Source organism: Ursus maritimus, unplaced genomic scaffold (genome assembly GCF_017311325.1).
Source record: "Ursus maritimus isolate PB19 unplaced genomic scaffold, ASM1731132v1 scaffold_1, whole genome shotgun sequence".
NCBI lineage: Eukaryota > Metazoa > Chordata > Mammalia > Carnivora > Ursidae > Ursus > Ursus maritimus.
The window spans coordinates 15,439,338-15,456,269 of record NW_024423343.1 but is presented as its reverse complement, the minus strand read 5'-3'; the positions used below and the strand labels follow the sequence as shown (position 1 = coordinate 15,456,269).

The following is a 16,932-nucleotide window of genomic DNA, read 5'->3' as shown; positions in this document are numbered from 1 at the left end:
TCACGGCATTTACCTTCTGTATATACCGAGGAGACAAGATTTCAACTTTCCTGATAGCCTGTCTTGGATGTTACTTAATTTTAAGAAGAACTAACCTCTTCTGTATTTGTGTGGACAAATCGGGGTCGAGCGCACGCGATAGCAATGCTATTGTAATTACATCGTGCAAACACCTTGGCAGCTGAGAGCCCATGAGTTTGAGAGAGAAGTTTTTAAGAACTTGCCCTACAGTGACATGTTGGATGAACTCCGAGTCTTCTGACTTTTGTCTTTCAGGCTTACGTACAGAAGTACATTGTGAAGAATTATTTCTACTATTACCTATTCCGATTTTCCGCCGCTCTGGGTCAAGAAGTCTTCTACATCACATTTCTTCCGTTCACTCACTGGAACATCGATCCTTTCTTATCCAGAAGACTGATCGTCATATGGGTTGTAAGTATGCTTATTACTTACTAACCACTACTACGCCTACAACAACTACCTGCTTTGGCATTCAAGCACTTTGCATGTGTGTTCTTCTTCTTTTTTTTTTCTTTAACCACTTAGAGTTGAACTTCTATATGGTTTACTTTGGAAATATTAAAAAGCTATGAACACAACTTATTTTGTTTGCAAAAACCAAACAAACCTGTGATGCGTGTACATTGGCACACACCTCTGTTTGGGGGAATAAACCCAGAAGAGCGATGATGTGAGGTGCAGAGAAGAAGAAAGGACAGTTCTGAGAACCCACGTAGGGACATCAAACACATCCTCCCAAGAGGCGAGTTTTAGTATATTTTGACCCCAAACTGAAACTAGAAGCCGTTGACTAATCATTCCAAGTGGTCTTTGAAGAGCAGCTGGTGCTTGGAACCAGGGCCCTGGCACGTGGATGGGTGCTACCGGCCGCTGCTTGGACGTGGTAATGCTTGGTGACTAGTCCGTGAAGGCGAAGGGGTTTTAAGGATCCACCCGTTCAGAGGTCAGATTGCTTCCCTGGGAAGGGGAGCATCAGGGCCGTGCGTTTCCCAAGCTCAAGATTCTGCGCTGAAAAGAGAGGTTCAGAAGCACTTGGCGGTGTGAAAGGAGTCTGGGTTCTTGTGCTGCTCTGCTCTGAGAAGCTGTGTGATCTTAAACGAATGACTGCACCACTCTGGGCTTTATTTTTCTCATTTGTAGACCATGTTCAAGGCGGCCTTGGTCAGAAGCCATAACTTCACATGTCCTTTAAGGCAGGGGAAGGGAAGTAAAAGAGTGAAGTCCTGCGTGGGGAACGTGGCGGGGCGGGGGCGGGGTGGGGGTGGGGGTGGGGGGGAGGTGTCAGTGAGAGTCACCGTGTGGCCACTAGGGGCGCTGGGAAGCAGCCGCCTGTCCGCTCCACCTGTGACTGCCCTGGAGCGAATGGGCTGGAGTTGCTAGATTTGTTTTCCGTGGGAAGCCTCCCATTTTTTAAATGTAGGCTTACATCTTTAAAACATTATGTGTCAGCTGAACAAAGAATCCTTGAAGTCCACATGTACGAGGCTTGGTTTGAAGCCTCTAGCCTAAAGCTTTAACCACTAAGCTCTCTAGGGCTTATGGTTATGATTATTTAGCCTCAAATTCTTCCTGACTTTCTTTTTTCCTCCTTTTCTCTCTAAAACTACAAGCACTGGTTCCTTTCCCCATCCCTGTCTCCCAGCCTGTCCTCTTCTGAAATCTAGCTCCTGTATGAGCGAGACTATGACCTGAGACTCTGCAAAAACATAGGCTTCTTGGGCCGCCTGGGTGGCTCATTCGGTTAAGCATCTGCGTTCGGCTGAGGTCATGATCCAGGGGTCCTGGGATTGAGCCCCACTTCTGGCTCTCTGCTCAGCAGGGAGTCTTCTCCCTCTCACTCTCCCCCTGTGCTCTCTCTCTGTCTCTCTCAAATAAATAAATAGAATCTTTAAAAAATAAATAAATACAAAGCATAGACTTCTTGCAAAAGGCGAAAGTTCGCGTAATCATCGGTGCAGGTCTCTTTCCGATGTCCCTTCTGAACCTGCAGAGCAGGGCGTCCCTGGCTCCCTGGGAGGGGAAGCAGAGCTCGTGGGGGCAGGGAGCGTTTCTGAAATGCAGCAAGGGTCCACCGTGCTTGAGTTTCCTCCCTGTCGTTTACGTTCTGTTGCGTGTGCATATGAATTTACATCCGTTTTCTAACTTTTACGGTGGTTGAGCGAGGCAAATGATATAAAGCATTGTTATAATTGTTCACGTGCGCTGTCAGCTCAAAGCCAGCTGTCTCCCCCACTGGGAGCGGGCCGCTTTTCCCGAGGGGCTGAGAGAATCTTTACATCCGCTGGTAGTCGGGACTCTCTGATTGTCATTTTGGTGGTTATGTTTCAGTGGGGAGTCCTCCCTGCAAAGTGCTGGAAGGATTTGCCGTGTAAGGTGGAATTACCGGTCTTTTGTCAGAGAGTGAGCAAATCAGATCTTGGCCTGAGAAAGGAAAAGGGCAACCTTTGAGTAGCAGATTGTCCTGCGCTTTGGTGACACGTCCCTTGCTTTTAAAAATGGGGCGTGTGGTCAGATCTGCAGGCACCCGGGCTCAGGGTTCCATGTCCTGCACGGTCGGTCGGATCCTCAAAGCAGTGAATTCCTAGTAGTTCCTTGTGCAGACAGTGGAGGCCTTCCGGGAGATAGACAGGGACAGGCAGATGGAAGGGGAGAGACGGGAGGGGGCTGGGGGAGAGACAGAAAGAGGCCCAGAGAGAGGCCCAGATGGAAAGGCACGTTGAGAGGTGGGAGGAGGGAGCTCTGTGCTGGCTGCAGAGATAATGCGGAAGTGGGATAGGCGGGAAGGGAAGGGGAGTTCCTGGTGGTGGTGTTGGGGGGCGTTGGGAGGGAAGGCAGGATGGAGCACAGTGAGGTCCTGGGGGGGGGGTAGGGAATCAGCTTCCTCTGATGGAGTCTGTCTTGCAGAAGGGACATGGGTCTTCAGGGAGGGAGGATGCAGCCACGCTGATGAAACGGGGCAGAGCAGAGCTCGAAGCCTCCTAGCGTTAAGCATCTTATCTCGCCCAAAAGGCTTTGAAAGGCAACTGGGTTCAGGAGTGCCAAACCTCTTGTGAGATTTCCTATCCATTCAAAGGTTTCCTTGGATGGAATCCCAACAGGTGTTATTGCATTTAAAAATTTATCATGGGGGTGACTCATACTGTCTGAGGTAGCTTAGCAGAATTTATGGTTCTGTTAAGTGCTTCCTCATTCGCAATCCTGACCGTCCCCCCACCCACCCACACATTGTACATCTGCTTTTATTGGCGTCTGTGTTCACTACCTTATTTGATTTCATAACAGTGGGTATCAGTTTCATCATTTTATAGATCGGGGTAGTGATGCCTCAAATAATAATGAGCCATACCCTATGTTGAGTGGATCAGTCTGCTTTACCACACACTGTGACCATGCTTTCCATATTTTTACCGCCTTAATCCTGCCGGCGATCCTGAGAAGTGGTGATTGCCAGCCCATTTTACAGATCAGGAACTGACGTTTAGAAAGATTAAATAACCCACCCAGGAGCACATTGGGTTAAGTAATTTGATCCTGGCTCCCAGGGCCTCCTGGGCTGGAGGCAGCTGCTGCTGTCATTTCTTAGAACAGCGCTAAATGACATGACAAGAAGGCTCCTTTATTTTTTTTTTTAAGAGATGTTAAAACTGAGGCTTTAAGCATTAAAATGACTCGCCCAAAGTTTACTGTCTTTTTTTTTTTTTTAGATTTTATTTTTAAGTAATCTCTGCATACAATCTGGGGCTTGAATTTATAACCCTGAGATCAAGAGTCGCTCACTCTACCAGCTGAGCCAGCCAGGTGCCCCCCAAGGTTACCTTCTATTGCGTTATTTGCTAGGATTGTGTTTCAGGTTTGCCCATTTAACATTTATGAACTCTGTATTCTACCTAACTGTCTCTTATGTAACTTTCTTGACAAGTCAAAGTGTCTTATCCCAGAAAACTTAGACAAGCGAGCCTTTTCAGTTAGCGGAAGACATCAATCAAGTCAGCGTTTCCCTCTTCTGTCACTTATCAGGGTGTTTCACCTGAAATTGGGTTCAACCATTGGATTTCACTGAGCAGAGGTGCTGAGAATTGTTACCGACCTAGATTCTCATGAAAAGACACGGTAGACGGTGCTTTAGGAAGAGTCACTGTCCAGAGTGACTGTCCCATCTCTTGACTTCCATTTTGGTGTGTTGGCAGCCCTGTCAAAAAATAAAAGCATTAAAGTAGTATTGCTGCGTCTCAAAAAGGGGAGAGGTCATTTCGTTGAAACTGCACAGTGGTCAGCTTTGTAACAGGCAAAATCTCACTTTTTGCTAAATCAAGTTATTCTCCATTTAGTAAAATAGCAGTGCAAGTATTGATACCACAGTTGATCCTTGGGAAGCTCCTTTTGGTCTGATCTTACGATGTTTTACTCATTTATATGGTGCCTCTTTTAAGATATCTCCTGGTATTCAGAATGAGATGCAAGAAAAAATGGGAAAAACAAAATTAGGGGAAACGCAGATAAATTAGGAGATAAAGGCCTAGTCTGAAGTGAAATGTAGCCTGCTGATTCAAAGCTGAGCCACAAATTCGTCTTTTTGTCCTGACCAAACCAAAATGAGATTCGGTTATATCCACTAGGAAGCAATTGGCTTATTCCTAAAGGAGCCAAACTTTTCCTGACACACAGAGTTCATAGAATCATTGAGCTCAGTTGCTAAATTATTTTCCTAGAAATAGTTTGGTATCAGTACCCCCATCATGTGTGAGTACCCATTTTGACTTTTCCTCATAAACTTTGTGCGTTCTCATTTTTAAATCACTGCTAATTTCACCAATGAAAAAATGGTATCTCAGTTAATTTTCACTTCATACAGTTTTAGAGAAGATGAAACTATTTTTCAGATTTTTATTAGCCATTTGTATGAACTCTTTGAATTGTTAGTCTGTCTTTTGAGTGGTTTTTTTTTTTTAAGGGCCTTTAGTTTTTTAATTCTTCACCAGTTATAAAATGATACTGAGCTATTGATTTTTCCATGGGCCAAGACCATGTATCTTTATAGATAAGATTTCTGGAAGTTTGAGACCTTGAGAAATAGTATTTAACTTTATGGTATCATTAATAGTGACCTAAAGTCCCTTAAAATTGAATTTCAGGGGCGCAAGTGTGGCTTAGTTGGTTAAGTGCCTCTTGATTAAGGCCCAGGTCATGATCTCAGGGTCCTAGGATTGAGCCCCACATCGGGGCTCCACTCTCAACAGGAAGTCTGTTTGAGGATTCTCTCTCTCTCTCCCTCTGCCTCCCACCCCCAAATAGATAAATCTTTTACAAGAATTTAATTTCTGAGCTTTTATACTGAGTGTTTAGTTTGGGCACAAACCTCACCACTCCCTGTTGTCTCACCCTTTATGACTGCCCTGGCCCCCTTTCAGGTGTTTGAATTTGGGATTTGTATTTTCAGGCACCTAATCTTTCTCGCTTGTAGTTTCTCTGGCCATAAATAGCTTACACCGGTGACCAGGCCTTAGAAAACCTGGTTCCTGCTGCCTGAACTCTAAAAAAGTTAAAACGTGTCTCGAGCTTTTCCTTGCCTTTTTTTCTATTTGTAAACATTCTTCTCATTCGTAAACATGGCAAATTTGCACATGAGAAAATCTGCCAATTTTTTTTTTACCTAACATCTAAAGACCTGTTCCCCACCATTCTTTCTTCAGTGAGGTTATTTTTAAGAAATTAGTATCCTATCCCAACTGTTCTGACAGGTTTTCTGATGGCTGCTTCCAAGCGTTTTCAGGCAGAGTTCATCCCTCTTCTAAGAATTCGTGACTTCCACCGAGCTCCCTGATTGGAAGTGAGGTGCATGTGTGTGGGGGAGGGGGGTCTTCTACTTCCATCCACAGCTCTGAGGTCTGGTCAGAAGGTCCTGGTCCTGTCCTACCATGAAAGGAACACCAGGCTGATGTTTATGGATAGCGTTGTTTGGTTTCCAGAAAGAGACACACTCAAAGTGGTTCAGAAAAAGGGGGGATTTCTTGTAAGTTTCCGGGGAATCCGAGAGCCAGAACGTCACAGGGAGGGATGCTGGTGGACAGTGTGGTCCTCTGCTCAGTGAAGCTGTGACCCCACGTGCCTGCTGCTTTACCTCCTGTTGCCAGCTGGTCACCTCCCAACTGTCTTTGCCTTTAGAGTTGCAAGACCATTGGACTCAACTCCTTCCGTCTCATGATTCCAGCCATCTCGTGCCATTGTATACATTGGCTGCACTTGGTCCAAACAGCTGTTTTGGGGGGTGGGGATAGACAGTTAATCGGGGCCCAGAGCCACGGGCCAGGTTGGAATATCAAGACTTGGACTGTAATCCTAGCAGTGAGACCTGCTAGAGGCAGGTGAGAGTTCTGGCCGGCAGCGTCTCTAGATTTCAAACGAAAGGACCCAGCGAGACGTGCCTTGGAGGCCTGCGACATAACATGGTCATGAGGCTTCTTCACGTGTTCAATGTATGACCCTTAGAAGAGATTGACCTCTGGCGTGGAGTAAGAAGGAAAAGAGCCAACGTTGGGCCCGATCACATTTAAAAAAAAAAACAAACAAAGCCCAAACCCATGTCCTCTCTTCCGCAGACTGAACGCTAATGCGGCTTTATGATTTTGTCTCCGTGGTGAATCCCCTCGATGTCAGACAGTACAGTTGACACCCATATCCAATCCATTGCCGAATAATTGTTAGACTGCCCGCTGTTCGTGTTCAGTAGGATCGAAGGAATACTTTAAAGGAAAATGCTTAATTGCTTGGTGAATATAAAAGGAATCTGAGATTTTTCTTTGCCAGGCCCTTCTGTTCCTAGTCTTCCCCGTCAAATTAACTCACGTCAAAGAGCTCACGTTTGAAATGATGGATTTCACATGGCTCACTTTCGGATTATGGAACACTAGCTAGCTGAGATCCACGGTACAAAGCAGACCTAAAACTGACACTTCAACTGTGCCCACGATCTAGACACTGTCTGACTGCTGTGGACTCTAGAGTAGTAGTTTTTTTAATAATTTTTTTTGTTATATTAGTCACCATACAGTACATCCCCAGTTTTTGATGCAATGTTCCATGATTCATTGTTTGGGATATAATACCCAGTGCTCCATGCAATACGTGCCCTCCTTAATACCCATCACTGGCCTATCCCAATCCCCCACCCCCCTCCCCTCTGAAGCCCTCAGTTTGAAAAAAGTGTTCAAAATCATTAGCCATCAGGGAAATTCAAATCAAAACCACCTTGAGATACCACCTTACACCAGTTAGAATGGCAAAAATCGACAAGGCAGGAAACAACAAATGTTGGAGAGGATGTGGAGAAAGGGGATCCCTCTTACACTGTTGGTGGACATGCAAGTTGGTACAGCCACTTTGGAAAACAGTGTGGAGGTCCCTTAAAAAGTTAAAAATAGGGCTACCCTATGATCCAGCAATTGCACTACTGGGTATTTACCCCAAAGATACAGACATAGTGAAGAGAAGGGCCATATGCACCCCAATGTTCATAGCAGCATTGTCCACAATAGCAAAATCGTGGAAGGAGCCAAGATGCCCTTCAACAGATGCCTGGATTAAGAAGATGTGGTCCATATATACAATGGAATATTACTCAGCCATCAGAAAGAACGATTACCCAACATTTGCAGCAACATGGATGGGACTGGAGGAGATTATGCTAAGTGAAATAAGTCAAGCAGAGAAAGATAATTATCATATGGTTTCACTCATTTATGGAACATAAGATTTAGCAGGAAGATCAGTAGGAGAAGGAAGGGAAGAATGAAGGGGGGGGGGGTAAACAGAAGGGGGAATGAACCATGAGAGACTGTGGACTCTGGGAAACAGACAGAGTAGTATTTTCTAAAGCTGACCCATCAGTTGGTTAAGAGGCAAACTTTGTGATAACCTGTCAGGGTGGGCAGAATGGAGGGGTGTCTCTGGATGTGGGCAGGCTGCCCTCTGGCTGTCTCACAGGGGAGTAAGGAAGGAGAGGGAAAAGGGCCGCCAGGTCCCTGTAATTCACCCCCCTCGTCCGGGGTCAATTTTAGGGCCCAAAGATGACTTTAAATGTGATTAGCTCCTAATCCTCTGTTTAAACCACTACCACCGTTCACTTCAAAAGATTGCCCTGCTCGTTAAATTGGTTCTTGCCTGACATTAATGAGTCTTGAAAAGTACTCAGCACTGGCCAGATTGTAACCCATGCTAACTTGCATTGAATGGAACAGAATTAGGTGGCAGAGACTCCGCCCAATCTCTCTGAAGTAGCATCTTGTAATTTAGTCTTAGTTAAATATTAAGTAAATGGCTCTAGGGGGGTTGTTATGCAAGCTGTAGTGGTTTGGTTTTGAAACACAATAAGGAAATATTTTGGTTTTAGTCTGGGTTAAAAAAAAAAAAAACAACTTTAAACTGGACTCGTTATGGTGGAACCGATGGTTTGGGTCTCCCCATGGATTGCTGTCTGCCTGAAAAATGATTCCCCCCCTTTCTCTTATGATGATGACTGGAAAATGTGCCCACATTCTTCCCTACCTCTCCTGCCACCCCCCCCCCATACTGTCCCTGCCCCCAGCCCCCTAAGACCGTGGTGCTGGATTTGGGTGTGGTCCTGTTTTGATTGAGCAGAATTGTCCTTCCAGAGGGCAGCCCCCATTCCCAAGTTTCCCTTCTAAACGTGTCGCTTAATTTATCTCGCGGGTGTGTGATGGCTTTAGAGCTTAGCTAGGTATGAAATTGTTTGAAACCCCGGGGCCTAGAGGCAGGACACCTTTATGGAGCTTTTAAAATGATGCAAAATGCTAAACATCTCCCAGAGTTTGGTGTGCAGTTTGTCCTTCTCCCTTTGGTTTCATGGTAGCTTTTCAAGTCTTATTAAAAAACAAACGAAACAAATAGCATTTGCCAAGTCCTGTCCAGAGTAGAAAGCAAGAAGCAACCAGGCAGGGAGGAGCAAAAGGCATTCAGGATTCTCTGAATTCACTGGAGTGGCCTAGGAAGAGGGTTGGAGGCTGCCGTCCTCTTCTGCCTGCAGGGACAGTCCCTGCAGGGCTTTACAAAGCACCCTCCTGGACCGGACTTTTGTCCTAGATTCCCTCCCATTCACTTGTAAAACAAAAGAATGAGCTAATCCATAGGCCTTGGTGGGGGCAGTCATTCCCATAAAATTTTCAGGTAAAATCTTAACTCTATTTTTTTTTCCTACCAATCAATTTCATTTGCAAAGCTGTGTTCTTGAAATGGGTCTGCTTACAGAGCCTGCCCTCAGCACCAGGCCCTTTACATCCAAGAACCCCCACTTCACAGATGAGAAAACTGAAACCCAAAGACTTAAGTGACTTACCCAAAGGGACAGAACCAGTGAGTAACACAGGGCGTGCTCACCCCTGCTTCTGTCTCCAGACACCAGGTCCTTCTCATCTTGCTTCAAATGTGGCTACACTGTACTCACTCCCCACCCCACGCCCCAATGCAATCCTTCAGAAACGCGCTGGGCCTGCGAGGTTGGAACCTTCCCTTTGCAGGTGCCCTATAGGTACACGGCCCTGTCAGAATCCCAGACGTTCGTCTCTCGCGTCTCTGTACTGGGGGCCCTGTGAATACGGCCCTGGTCAGACTGTGCCCAGATTTGCTGCACTTCCCCAGAAGGCCAGGAACCCAGGAGGGTGGAGAAGGGCTTTGGTAGCTTAGTTTCAAGGCTGGAAGTCTGAGGACTGCTGCCTGTTGGTCCTGAGGGCTTGCCTACCTAGGCCCATGCTCTGCTTCCTTACCCTGGTTTGCAGAGCGCTCAAGTGGAAAAGGAGGAGCGAGGATAAGAGTGGCCCTTTGTCCCAGGAGGAGGTGGTGATTTGACCCGCAGGGGACTATCCTCGCCTGAGGAGACAGAACCTCCTGGGGAAGGCCGGCCGTTTTCTTGTCCCAGGCTTCTGGTCTCTGGGCACCTTACCTGCCCTGCACTCCGTGCCTGTGGGTCCTGTGGTGTGAGCGCAAGCAGCCCTACTTTCCTCAGTGGCGCTCCCAGAGCTTTTGAGGGTCAGGAAGTGTCCCCTTTGCTGGGAAGGGGAAGGAAAGGCCTTCAGCAGTGAAGTGCTCTACCTGTTCACAGCTGGAGAGGTCAGGCTTTATTTAGGCCTCTGAAATCTTCTAGAAGCTTGACAGCTACTAGACAAACCCAGTCTTATTAACCTAATGGCTGTCTCTCTCCTCCTCCCTGTCCTTTTACCAGCATAGCACGGGAGCTTTCCCCGGAGGAGGCTTTTGTAGCCTCTTCTCCCCAGGGCAGACAGCACGGGAGGCCCCCTTCAGTGAGAGGCCCAGCTGCCACCAGCCCCAGGCAGGCCCTTTTGCTCTGGAGGCCTCCGCGGTCATGCACAGTAGCTGGGAGGCACTAGGCCTGCTTGGGCGGGAGTCAGGCCTCAGTCATCGGAGGGTTCATCTGGGAAACTGAGACTTGCTGGCCCGACAGACTCCAGAGGCACCAGCCCTCTCTCCGGTGCATCTGCTGGTGTCGGAGCCCCAGCTCCAGCACGGTCCTCGCGGGGTATAATTTTAGTCTGCAGTATATAATTTTCAAGGAGCCACAGTATGACTGCTTATGAGTAAGTAACAGCCTACAATTCAGAAGCGTGAGCCACGCGTGGTTGTGTCGGCACAGGCTGAGTGCTCCTCCGAGGAGGAGAGCCTCTGTGCCAGCTTTCGAGACCATGGTGACTCGAAGTGCAGTGACGGCCATCATTTGTCGAGCCCGGACTCTGCGCTAGAAGTGGGGCGATGGACTTACAGTACCGAGTGCATTAGAGGCACTGTGGTCATTCTCCTTTTAAGGGCAGAGAAGCAACGTGAGCAGGCCGGCCCAGCTGGCGTAGCCGGTAGGGAACAGACGCAGGATTTGAACCCATGACTATCTGATCCCAGAATCCCGGCCACGAACCACTGCCCTCGGCACTAGCCTTTTCCCTTAATTATGTTCAACGTACCCCCCACTTTTTTATGTATTTAACAAGCTCAGTGAATTTTATTATTTCATTTTACAAGTAGCAAACCACATTAATACAAAAAGCAAGAAAATAAGAAAAAGTTCCCTAAATTCTACCTGCTTTAGTGATTGGAGGGCGGTTCACCCTTTCCATCTATTTGCCGGCCTATCCACACGATGTTCGATCACAGCGTACGGTTTGCATACTGCTTTGTGATAATGGTGTGCTCGAACGTTAAGTAGGACTCAGAGGTCATGCATGAATACGTAGGAAAAAGAGGGAAGCAGGGCTGCGATGACTCAGGAATCTTTCAGCCTAAAAGGAATAATTGAATGAAAGGATGGTTTGTTTCCGCCAAGAGTTAGGAGACTCGGATTCTAATCCAAGTGAAAATTGCTGCCTATTTAACACAGTGTGTGTGTCAGCAAGCTGGGATGGGCTCCTGGCTTGCTGGCCGTCCGATGTATGCAACTCGTGGTAGTCCAGAGTTTACTAATAACTACGCAAATGGCATTTATTTCTGGGCCTCAGTTTGACCATCTATGAAATATGGAATTGAACAAAATAACCTCAGGGACCCTCTTATTTTCAGAGTATTGCAATTATAAGAAATATTGATGGGGATGGATCTTTCCAGATAGTCAGTTTTTGTTCTGACTTCAACAATGCATCTGGCCCTATAAAATCTCCCTGGAGTGACACCCCCTACACCTCGACTGGGTTAGCTCCTACCAGTTTTTCTTGGGATCTCCCATGAAGAGCAATAGTGGTTCCCTGTGAAAAGGGTCCTTAGGGAGATAGTTGGACCCACCCAAGTCTGAGTCACCAGGAATCATTTGGCCTTGCAAATTCAAGCTAAGGAGGGGGCAGAGGGATTGCCTGAGGGTTCAGCACTCATCCTAGTTCGGGCACAAATGGAATGGCAAACACCAAGCACGCAAATCTTGCTTTGAGCTTCCGTGTGAGCGCGCCTGCGTCCGCGCCCGCGCACATATGATTTCATTGTTTGTATTGCATATGCGCAGATTTAACTAGAAAAAGATGTTTTTGTTTCTTTTAAAATTAAATTTCTTCTGGCACTCACAGGCACTGAAATCAGAGGGGGAAAACGTTTTCCAAATACAGAGCAGTTTGCCTCTAGAGGTTGGGCAATGACATTCTGAAGGTTTTTCCAAAAACTCCAACTTGGAAATTAGCAAGCTGTGAGCAGCAGTAAGCTGGCTTCCTTTTAAATTAACACTGCTATACAAATAAAGGCTCAATGAATGAAATAAGAGAGCTGATTTCTTTTATGAGGCCATAATAGAAGGTTCAGACAGAGGAGAAAATGAATCTCTGCATTTAATACTAAGGCTACAATCCACACCTGGATGGGGGCTTTGGGAAGGGGGGTAGAGAGTGCGTCCCAGCCTGGCCACACCCCCACGAGCGCTTCTTAAACAAGGGGTGTGTGAAATAGATCAAGGTTGAGCAATTTCCCGCCTTTGTCGACATAATTGGGAAAAACATTTAGAAAGAGGGAACACAGGGGGATGGACTGAAAGTCTCCATTTTCTCTAGCCAACCCAACATGACAGTTTCATTAGAATTCATTAAAAAAAAAAAAAAATAGGGACTCATTCACTTAGGTAAGCATTCCCAACGAGCTAAATGTCCTTGGAGGCTTTTGCTTACTGGGGCCTGGATTCAGAAATTTAAACCTAATTTTGTACTGTTGAAAACTTTTAGAATGTGTAAGAGTGGATTTTATGCTTTAAAAAAAAAAAGCATGCTAATCTACAAAGAATGTTTGACTATTTGCCCTAAAAGGGTATGTTTAACACTGAATGGATTAAATAATTAAAACTCTATCAAGAGCCCGAGTTTCAAAAAACCAGGTGCTTGTCTGTATTTAAAAACCTCTCAGTTACCTACAAGGGTGTTGAAGGTGTGCTAATCTGTTATCTAGCTCTCTTATGGATCTCAATTTTGTGTAATTTTACACATTTATGAGGAATATAGCTAAGGAATATAGCTAAGGAAAATCTATAAAAGAATAAAAAGCCACCCTTTCTGGGGTGTCACCTTTAAGATTAAAATTTAAAGAGCCATTCATGAGATGGATCCCTGTTCAGAAAATAAGCTTGGAAAACCTTGGAAAGCAATAGGAACTTTTGTGATTGACATTCCCCTACAAAAGCCAAGGTGTATGGACAGACACCGTAATCAAAACCCCATGATAAATAACTCTGTTGCAGTCCCCTGGCCATTTTTCACCCTTTGCAACCTGAAACGCTGAGATTATGCGCATTTAAACACTAGACGTTGATACAAGCAGGAAGACAAGCGTGAAGGCGTCTCCTGAAACATCTGTCTCTTGGGTTCTGGCAGAGACATCACACTTAAGTCTCCACCTGCAGTTTTTTGTTCGGGGACCTTGCAACCATAAACTTAATGCATTAGTCATTGCTACCAACACTTTGGTCCTCAACTACATCCAGGCAGACCCCTGCCAAGCTGGGGAGGGGGGCGGTGAGTAAAAGCAGATTACGATGTGCCTGTCTCTTAAAATGATGAGATGGTGCTGGAGTGTAATTGATCTCATGCGAGCTCTTCACAGCTTCTGTGAAAACCGCGGGACCCAAGCAAACACTGTAGCAATAGGAACTGTAGCAGTTCTGTATCTATAATATGATGGATGGTTCCACACATGAAATAGAAGTTCCAGGAGTCGGTCATTGTTTCTAAAAATAATATACATATATGTAAAAAGAAGCCTACAACTCCACAGATGGCACAGCACTTCCAAATATATTCCCCCCAATATATTCTTATCTCAATCTAACATCATTATGGTAAGATATTTAATACCTGCATTTACATATAATAAAGTGGAGGGTGTATTATTGATAATCCCGCTCAATTCTGCCGGCCTTCCTACGTCCTCCTACGGTGTCCAGCCTAAAATAAAGGGTGTCTTTGGAGGAAATGAAGCCTTTGGAATGGGCCCAGTGGGTTTGGCTGTAGGGGTAGAGAGAATATTCGTGGGTGGGCAAAAGCACCCCTTAGGAAAGTTCAGAGAAGAACAATCATATAATGCATCACTATCACATATTTTGGGTAAATAAGAGCAGAATTTAGAGACATCTGAGCATTAGGTAAAGACTGGGTCTTTTTTTTTTTTTTTTCCTAAAGGAAAGTTTGCACCTTTTCACTCAGTGACCCAAGTCCTGGTTTCACCTCATGTCAGCACCTTCTCAGAAAGCTCCTGGCAGTTTTCTTCGGCTTGTCCTTAACCTAGGATGAAGGTTTAAGGGCCTCGAAGGGGTTTGGTGATGTCAGAGCTGATCTTAAAATACTTTCACCGAAGTCCTTTTTAAGTCTACACTTTGTCCTACAAATCAAAACCCATTTAGATAAAGTTCTCAATATCTTCTTCCCTCTCTTTTATTTTTAAGCCAAGAACGTATCTGTTGGATTTTACCTGAAACCCTGAAGATAATCCTCCCAGCTTTTGTGTTCCAGGAAATGACTCACTGCAAGGACCCACCCTTCCCCATTTGACTTCAACACTCACGGATTTCCCCCTTGTTTACCTGTGACAGGGCCAGACTCAACCCTCCAATTCCCATTCTTTGCCTTGTCAGTGATTTGAACCCTGTCTCCGCCGACCAGTCTGGACAATACCTGACTTGACCAAACTTGAAACTTCTCTCCCTGCCCTCACCCTTGAACTTTGACGGACCTACGCCCCAACCAGCACACAGCCCCTCCTGAAGGGCCCTCCTGAGAATAAACTGAGCTCAGGGTCCGCATGCTCTGATCTACTGCCCTGTCCCTCTCCCCACATCTGGGGAACAACTTCATTCCTCCCTAGTAAAGGAAAGCCCTTCTCTGCCTGATCCTTGAACGCTCGCAGATCTCCCGATGAGAGGGGTTGCCCGATTGCCATAGTCCCTTCCCCTTTTTGCAAGAATCCTTTCCAATAAAGCCTCTTCCTACCTAAATCCAGATTTGGGGTTTTTTGTTTGTTCGATAGAGACAATGAGGAAGCACAGAAGCTTCTACCCTAGGATACCTCTGTGCGGCGGCATGACCGTTCTCTTCCAAACACCGTTTTGTGGCAAATTTTGTGTTTGCTGCCCTTATGCAACATACAGTCCTTTGTTAGTGCAGAATACCTTTCTGGAAGGCATTTGAATGTTTCCTCTCACCAAGGCAACATATAAATAACAGGAAAACGAGGACGAGGGGGTCACCTTGTTCAGGCTGGCATTTAGCCTCACTTGGGACTCGATGCAGAAACCAGATAGAGATCTAAAGATTGCTGCTCGAACGTGAAGCGGGTTCCTAATTTTATTTTTATAGTGTCCAATCACAAGTATTAGATATGACTGATTAGACCAAAACAGGCGGTTGACCCTTGAATAACACGGGTTTGAGCTGTGCAGGTCCACTCATTCGCGGATTTTTTTGATAAATACAGCCTAGCACTGTAAAGGTGAATGTATTTTCTCTTTCTTATGATTTTCCTAATAACGTTTGTTTTCTCTAGCTCACTTATTGTAAGGATACAGTACGTAACATGTATAACATACAAAAAAATGTGTTACCTGACTGTTCGTATTATCAGTAAGGCTTGTAGTCAATAGTGAGCTATATTAGTAGTTGGACTCGAGGGGCTCCTGGCTGGCTCAGTCGGTAGAGCACACGACTCTAGAGAGCCTCGGGGTCGTGAGTTTGAGCCCTACGTGTGGTATCCAGGTTACTGAAAATTAAAAAAAAAAAAATTTTTTTTTTAAAGTTACATGTGGATTTTCCACTGAGCCCCTACCCCCTGTGCTGTTTCAAGGATCAACTGTACATTCAATTGTCACTACAAAAGCATCTTCCACAAACAGACATTACATTATTTCTGTATGTTCTCCCCCTTTATTTTATTTTGTTTTAAATTTTTTTAAAATATTTTTTTATTATGTTAGTCACCATACAGTACCCCCCCTTTATTTTAGAGCTGGCTTTCCCAGGGTTCGCGAGGCTCATTGAGAACCCGTTCTCTAGTACCCCCTTTTCAGCGGGGTGCAGGTAGTCTATTAACTTGTTTTACTCCTGTTTCTAAGTCAATAATAGTTCACAAAGAACATGGATTTTTAAAGAGTGCTGTATCATTTTCAAGTAATATATGGAAAAACTATTCTAATTCTTCTAGGACATGTAGGCTGTTGATTACATCACATGTGTGTTCTGCTTGATATCCTGGTTCAATCAGGGACCTTGATCTCGAGAGACGTATGATTAGGTCTGTAGTCATCAATCCTCCAGTTTTTTGTTCCCCTCCGTAGTTGAGCCTAGAAGTTACATAGTATCAAAGAAGGTGTTACATAGCATTTTACATCAGATTCTCAATTATGCTGGAGTACTGGCTCCAATCCTGAATTATTTACTGAGACAACTTGGACTTTATTCTTTCATGAGCTTGGTAGATTCAAAGAGTAGGACTTTTAAGTCAAAACATCTGGGGGCGCCTGGGTGGCACAGCAGTTAAGCGTCTGCCTTCGGCTCAGGGCGTGATCCCGGCATGCTGGGATCGAGCCCCACATCAGGCTCCTCCGCTATGAACCTGCTTCTTCCTCTCCCACTCCCCCTGCTTGTGTTCCCTCTCTCGCTGGCTGTCTCTATCCTGTCGAATGAATAAATAAAATCTTTAAAAAAAAAAAAATCTGAATGATCTGCCTCCACACACGAAGCTATGACACAGAAAAGCTACAGAATAAACACTAGCACCTTGAAAAAATGCATGTCCCTAGGTCCTCACTTCTCAGATTGATAGTCTCTGAAGCAGTGAGCACAGCCATTCTCCAGGGAGCCATGGACGGTCCATTTACTCATTTAGTGGAGATTTTTATTCTATGCTGTGTAGTGTAATTTTATATTTCCCACATTTCTG

General features: G+C 45.5%; 1 protein-coding gene across 3 annotated transcripts in view; it reads left to right on the top strand.

Annotated features, from left to right (window-relative positions):
- The window catches only part of SGPP2 (sphingosine-1-phosphate phosphatase 2), a 110,592-nt gene that overhangs the window by 43,933 nt on the left and 49,727 nt on the right, over nt 1-16,932 (top strand). For all 3 annotated transcript variants that reach the window (XM_040639904.1, XM_040639909.1, XM_040639906.1), the window contains exon 2: nt 277-435. In XM_040639904.1, coding sequence (XP_040495838.1) covers nt 277-435 — 159 coding nt within the window. The remainder of the gene's footprint in view (nt 1-276; nt 436-16,932) is intronic.